We start from the raw sequence: 7,415 nt of genomic DNA, 5'->3' as shown, positions 1-7,415 counted from the left end.
TTTTAAAAGATATTTTCTTCGGAGATGAAGCCAAGTTAAGAACAGTTTGTACAACTACTAGTTTCCACCCTCAGGCCATAACTATGTTGCTCTCAGAGACGGACCAAAATACTGCATTGCAAACTGACTGCCAAAATGATCTGAGGTTTGTCTGGTTGCCTTAGGCAGAGTTGTGGTTTTCTGGTTTTTTTGCTTATTTGTTTTGGTGTGGAGGGGCTTTTCCATTTAAATTTTCCTAATTGGGATAGCTGCATTATTTCACCTCACTCCTTTTGCTTAGAGCTGCCTGCAGAGTTTATATGTTCATAGGTCTTCGGTTCATACATGGAATATTTTTTTCTCAGTCCTGGAAACTGGGGGGAAAAAAAAAGAATATTAAAATGCTGGAATATGACTAAAAACATTTTCAAAAAGAACATGGTAGGCTTCAACTTCTGCTGAGGAGGCTGTGAAGTAGATCTGATGATGCTTGATTTAGAGTAATCTATTCAAAAGCTGGCCTCCAGAAAATCCTGTAGCAATGTTTTGTACAACTCAAACAACAATTTTAAGTCACAGCTGAGCACTCTATGTGGAGACTTGCAAAATACTTGTAAAGTCGGAGTTAAAAAAAAAACGACAATAACTGTGCTAACCAACCAGCCGTTTGTCCCAGGAGAGCAGGCAAACGGCAGCAGGAAAAGAGGAACTAAGAGTACTTGTGGGGTGGCTCTTTCATCACATGATGTAGCTATAGCCTGATGGCTGCCTATCTTTTCTCCATCGCTTAGACAAGGGTACAGTTATTATTGCATACTGGCAGTAAAAATAGTAACTATTTTGTGTTTTCTTTTCAATGTAACGTGCATCGTCCCTAAACCTGACTTCAGTGCTTTTTTCCTGTTTTGCTTAAGATCATTAACGTGATCTGAGTTTTACTCCATCAAAACCTAAATTAACTCAATGCCTGAGTGTACATTTGCTCAATTTTCTTGAGTTCTGCCATGTGCACTTGTTTTCAGTCAGACCGCAAAGTATTTTTGTAATGTTCTGCCTGCTGCTCTTGAATCTTACAGGTCTGTCCAATGTAAAAGTTTCACTGAAGAAGACTTGGCTAAAGCAGTATGAGTAGTATCTTGGCAAATTCAAAAATTTGGGTGAGAAAAGCTCTTGAGCACTTAGAATTATGCTGAACAAAAAATGCTACAGAGTTTGGATTAAAAACTCTTAAATTTGTGCAGAGATGTCAAGCAGTTGGAAGTTATTTTCTCCGACTCTGGAACAACTGACCTTTCTGCTCCAGTTATGGATGCTGCTCGATACAGACAAATAAAGACGGCAACAGAAAAACAAAACAGCCATTAGGGCTAACTGAAGAGAAGGAAAAAAAAATAGATCTGAGCATTTCTTTTTAACTGAAACTGGCAAATTGTTAAACTGTTGCTATAGAATGATGCACTGTAAATTATAAACTGACATAGTTGGAAGTAACATATCACATTACCTGTCACTGCAAACAAGTGATTAAACTTATGATGACTTGATTAATTTAATAATTCCCAAGTTATGTGTGGTTAAGATAACAGTAAGTATTTGCGCATAGTTTATGCTAAAATCAGCAAAATTATATAAAAGGAAAATTTGTACTAAAAAGAAGTGCATCCCAAAGAAAAGTTTAGAACTGAGGACATTAATGGAGCTGGCCTATTTTATAACCTACTGACTTTGCTGCAAAGATTCTAATCTGATTTTTGAGACCCCTGCAAGTTTTAGAGCTGCCATTTTATTTGAAAGTTGGTATTGTCAGATTTTACCAACAGGTTTTCACTGTTGGATTTTTTAAAAAAATATTATTTCATCCAGTACACAGGTACGCCTCAGAGAGTCACAAGAAATGCAGACAGCTATTTGAATCTCAGGCATGCTTTAACTACGTGCATATGAGACAGAGATGGGGAAAATTCACTGTACTGGTCTCGCTTGCCTTTTATAAAAGAACAAGCCCACTGTGGAAGCAGTGCTGAGTTGGGACCCTTTCCTAGAGGGCAATCAAGTAATACGCTTTTATCTAAATTTGGACTCCAAAGATTTGTGTATTGCCTTTGTCCCACCAAAACAATAGATGATGATTGTTTTCATAACTGTTTTCTCAGTATTACTTAACAAGCATAGATTCAGCTATACCAACACAAAATCTGTACTTTTCTCTTTTTAAAATAATGATTAATACAAAGACATCTGTCAGCATGAGCTCTCTAATAATCAGGCACGTGATCCTTATTTCCACTATCCACACTGATACGTCCACGCCGCGATCTTCAGCGCATAGTGAGGCTCAGCCAAAGGGATTCTCTAATCCACAGAAACGGTTCAGGCAATTTCTTCCATTGTTGTGAAGCATGAACATGTGTAGATGACTCAAGATACTGGCGACTAGAGTTCTCAAATTTGAGAGGGAAAAAAAAATTCAGTCTTTTGTTTGTGGTAACTGTAGTGGTGTAACTAAAATTGAGCTACTGTTATCCCTTGTGTCTCATGTGTTTCCAAAATAAAATACAGGGAAACATACCTAAGTCAGAGCCACCTCATCGGCAAACCCTCCCTGTGCGAAGCGCCTGGGCACCCCGCTCACGGGGCCCAGCACCTGCTGCGCCAAGCAGGTCAGATGGAGACAGGGCTTTTCACGAAAGCCCGTCCTACCACAGCCGCCTCCGGCCGCCTCAGCTCTCTCCCCGCCCACGGACCGGCCAACGCCGTCTGAAAGCAGACGGCCAAGCGCCGGTCTCGGCCCCTCCTCCTCCCAGCAACCTGAGGAGCGACTCAGGTGGGAGCCCTCGGGATAAATCCACCTACACGCCGGCTCCGTGCTGCCAAAGCCCGGGCCGGTCAGTTCTGTTTCACACTTCACCTTTCCAGCGGGCGTTTCTGTTGGAAACCCCCGAGCTCCGCCATTTCCTGAGGGGCAGCGCCGGCCCTCCTCGCTCCCGCCCTTCGGGCGGCGGGCCGCCGCCTCCGCTTCCCTCAACAGCGCACGCGCCGCGCGCGGGCACATGCGCCATAGCGCCGGCGGGGCGGCGCGCGTGCGCGGAGGCGTTCGGCGTCTCTGAGGCGGCGGATTGGGAGGAGGCGGCGGGGCAGCGGGACCGGGAACTGCTCCAGCTGCGGCCGGGAGGGGACGGGGAGGTGCCCGGTGGTGCGTGTCGGTCCTATGGGGCCTTGAGGATACAGCCCCGGTGAGAGAGGGGGTTTCTGCTGGGGCGCAGAGCCGGTGGGAGGATGGAGGGTCAGGCGGCTTCGGGCGCTGGCGGCGGCGAGGAGCCCCTGGGCTCTGGCAGGATGAACCCGAAGCGGAGTGGGCGCGCCGCGGAAGAGGAGAGCCGGAACAAGCCCAAGCTGGTGAGCGAGCTGTGGGGCTGGGAGGGCGGCAGGGGACGGCCTGGGGACGAGGAGGAAGGCGGGGGAGGAGGAGGCTCGGATGCCGTCTTACTGCTTCCCAAGTAGAGAATCTGGGGCGGAGGGGCGTGCGGCCGGGCCTGGGGGGCGCCGGGCTTTCGGGGATTAAAGGATCTTTTTTAAAAATCTGGTGCGCTTCCGTGAGGGTTTTTGGGTGCTCTTTGGGAGAGGGAGGTGACAGCTGGAGGGGGGCGTGCGGCGCGCTGAGGGCCGCGCTGCGGTAACGCACCGGGGGTGGTCGCTGACAGGAGCCGGGAATTCCCATCTTCCCGTGAGGGGTGCGGTACCGGGAGGCTTCCCGGCGGGTGTCGCTGGGGCCCTCCCTTAGGGAGAGGTGCGGTAACAACGTGGTTCTGTCAGCAGGACCTGTTGATGTAACCTCTGTCCTGCTCGCCTTTTGAGTGAAAGATTACAGGGTTTTTCTTTTTTTTTTTTTTTTTCCCCCTGTGTTGAAGCATCCAGAATATTGGTGGTTATGATGCAAGCGATCTGCTTCCCAAGTGAACTTCTGAATTAATGTGAAAATAATTTAAGAATTTGGAAATTGTTCAGTCTTTTTGGAAAGATCCGACAAGCTCTTGCGCACACAAACCATCTTTAGGACTGTAGAGTTTGTTCATTATGCCTGTGCTTTTTTTATTTAAAAGAAGATATTTCTACTTACAAACCTGATAACTTGAAACATAGGTATCTTTCAAAGCCAACAGCACTGGATTGTATCTCGTTTTATAAATAAAGTAGCAGCAAAAACAGATAATATGACAATGTTTACTTTTAATTGTTTACTCCTGTTACACTTATTTCTTTTAACTTTGAATCAACTCATTTTAACCCAGTTCTCTGATGGATTTTCAAGAGCAGCAGTGTAGCAGACAAAACTTACCGGACTTTTCTTACTGAATAGGATACTAGTTGCAAACTTTATTTAATCTGTGCAAGGTTTTTCACAGATAATGGTAAAACTAAGTCAATAAGTAAGTGCTCCCACCTTGTGTTCCTTTCTTCGAGTATAGTGCAGTAGAGCCTTGGGCTGATCAGCATGAAAACTGTGGGGGTTTTTTTGTCACTGAAAACTAAGTTAGAGTCCATGTGGGGAAGGTGTTAAATTCGTAATGTATGAGGCATTAAAAAGTTACTGAGGGTGACAGTTATTTAAAAGGATGACAGAATGCCAGAATACTGAATAACTTGAAGTGTACTTGTATTAAAAGTGACCATGTATATCTTAGCAAAAGGTAACCAAATATGATGTCTTATATTGTTTTATGGTGTTATTGGAAACAAACTCATACTTCCTGGCATAGGATAAATATAAATAAACTTCTTCATATAAACAAGATGTTTGTTTATGTTTATGCTACCTTTACTATATCCTAGCTGAAGTAGCTAGGAAGGCTGCTTGAAGATGCCTGCAGGGAAGTGATTTACAAATCACATAGGGAAGTGCTTCTATTGAAAGCTGTGGATACAAATTTGAATTTTGCTCTAGCGGAGGAGGACACTTTGTTCTGAAAGAAGTGCATAGTTTAAAAAATCCAAGTGAAATGAGTTCAAAATTGGATTGAAGAGGACAACTATTTCCATTGCATGTTCTTTTCAGTTATTCTAGAATCACTAGAGTAGGCTTTTATTGTTACATATAGTGGAAAAAGTACGTTATGTTAATATTTGACTATATGCAGTCATATGCTTTCTTGAGGGGATGATTACAGTCCAGCAGCAACATGGCTCAGAATAGTGGTATGTTGCTTGAACCAGATACCTTCTGAAATAAAGTTTTGCCCTGAGATAAAGTAACTAGCCTCTGATGATATAGTTGAGTGAATGGGTTGAATGGGAAAGTAGATTTTTTTTTTTTTTTTGTCCCTGTTCTGGACACAATGTACACAAATGGTATATAAAACTGATGTGAAGAGGGATTTACCTCTGAGGAAGAAAAGGGATGGGATTCAGGTGTGTTTTAAGTTGAAGTAGTGTGAGTGGACAGCCAGATTTATCAATTACTGCCATGGGTTTGTGAGGGAAGAACAAAACTGGAATCAGGGAAAGGCTTCATCCATTATATAGGAGAATAATCTTACTAAATTTTGCTGGCTTTAATTTTGAATGAGGAATTGGTTCTGCTGAGGCTAGCAATATCTTTTGGTACTCATAGAGCAACCTTACTTCTAACTCATCCCTGCTCTCTTCCCTGTGCAAATAAGATGAAGGTGTATTTGGGACTTCTGTAAGAGAAGCCACGCTATTTGTGCAAGTGTTGTCACTGAGTTTGTATACAAAGTTCGGAGTTCGGTGTGGAGGTTTTCTTGGTTCATCTTCATAACTTAAAATTCATCAAGTTTCAGTAGAGTTACAGAGATGAATCAACCTGCACTCTGTCAGTTTGTTGCGTATAATTCAAGGAGCTCTACAGTGTGCTGAGAGCAGTGTGTCTTTTTTCCAGAACTTATTTCACACATCAAGTGGAGTGCTGAACAAGGGCTTGGTGGGAGAGGGTGTGCAACTACATGTAACAGAAGATTTATTTTTAGTTCCTGGCATAGCAGCTGAAATTAGGCAAGTCATTGGGAAGAAGTCTAGGGGAATGATTTTTATATGATAGACTAAAAATGGCTTTAGATGATGGGGAACTGGGAAAGCTGAAGTCCTTGTTTTGGGGGAAGGGCAACTCTAGAAGAAGAAGGTGGAAGTTTTTTGTTTCCCCATCCCCTCCATCTGAAAGTAAAAGGTGGGCAGTGGTGCTTGGCCTGCAGAAGCATGGTGGTTTAGTGGTTTTTGTTTTGTTTTGTTTTGTTTTTTTAGGACAGAAGCCTGATCAATGGCATTTATTCCTGATTGACAGGAAGTGAGACTAGGCTATTGAGAGAGGATCTGTGCTAGAAAAGAAAATGGTGGTTTAAAGTGTTTTTCTGTAAGATAATTGATGCATAGGTATGCACAGAAATAATTAAAGATAGGCCACATTAGAACTACTAATTCCCTTTTCTTTCCTGCTTTGGGTCATTTTGAGAGTCATTCAAGTTTCATGTAATTTGTTGAACATGACAGAACTGCACAGTGAAAATTTAGTTCCAGTTTTTATACTAGTAGTGTGTATAATGGAGTATTTTTCTAAAATTTAATGTCTGTCTTATGAGCACCTTGACACACCACAGCTGCTGAAAGAGCTTTGATTTAATCTTTTTTCTCATTTTTTGCTGGCACAAGGTCTGGAGGTGGGAATGAGTGCCTGGTGGTTTTGTCATTATTTTTGTTTACAATGAAATGGGCAGAAAAATATTAAATTGTTTTGGCAAACAATCATCTGATCTCATGCCAGCCCTGAGAATAGGTTGGCATGAGATGGTAATGAGCAGTTACATTCTTAACTCAGTTTGGCAATGTGCTTGTTTTGCTTGTTTAAAAGTATGCTTGTTATACTAGGGGAAACAGACTAAATTAAGGTTGTCAGGGAGATTGCTGGAATTCTGTGTTTGTGGATTCCTATGTTTGTTAATCCTTAACTTAGATGTTGTTTGCTCTCCTTAACACTTTAGTATCACATGGGAAGTATATAATTCTGTTGGGTGCCCAGGAAATCAGCAAGTGCTTGAAAGCGTTGGGTCTGATTTGACACATCTGTTGTAGCTTAGCTGAACCCAAAGTCTTATAAAATTGTTCATCATTTTAGCTGAGAACTTGAAGCCAGGCTTTTTACAGAAGTTCATGGCAGAAGAACAGGTGACAGAGGTCATAAAAAGGAGCAGGAGAGGTTGCTGGAGAGGAGACAGTATAAGGGGACAAAATCATTTGAAGGATGATTAAGCACTGGTTGACCAGAGACACTGGAATCCCTGTCCTTGCAGGTTTTCAAGACCTGAAAACCTGGACAAAGCCTTTAGCAGCCTGGCTTCAATTCTGTGTTGACCCTGCTTTTTGAGCAGGAGTTTGGACTAAACTGGAGAAGGAATGAGATCCTTTCAAATGTCTGTGATTCTATGAAT

General features: G+C 42.9%; 1 protein-coding gene across 5 annotated transcripts in view; it reads left to right on the top strand.

The window, feature by feature from the left end:
- The first annotated feature begins 3,061 nt into the window (after positions 1-3,061).
- Positions 3,062-7,415, top strand: part of DIAPH2 (diaphanous related formin 2) — a 255,821-nt gene continuing 251,467 nt past the window's right edge. For 3 of the 5 annotated variants that reach the window (XR_015702702.1, XM_087749098.1, XM_087749099.1), the window contains exon 1: positions 3,063-3,375. Coding sequence is in view for 4 of the 5 variants with exons in the window: in XM_087749098.1 (XP_087605224.1) it covers positions 3,256-3,375 (120 nt within the window). In the remaining variant the exon portion in view is untranslated. Of the gene's footprint in view, positions 3,376-7,415 lie in introns of all 5 variants that reach the window. The other 2 variants (XM_087749097.1, XM_087749096.1) reach the window with 2 other exon arrangements.

Source organism: Nipponia nippon, unplaced genomic scaffold, assembly GCF_047370975.1.
Source record: "Nipponia nippon isolate SJK-2023a ecotype South Korea unplaced genomic scaffold, ASM4737097v1 scaffold_12, whole genome shotgun sequence".
Classification (NCBI taxonomy): domain Eukaryota; kingdom Metazoa; phylum Chordata; class Aves; order Pelecaniformes; family Threskiornithidae; genus Nipponia; species Nipponia nippon.
The sequence above is the reverse complement of the archived record's forward strand: the minus strand, read 5'-3'. Positions and strand labels throughout refer to the sequence as shown.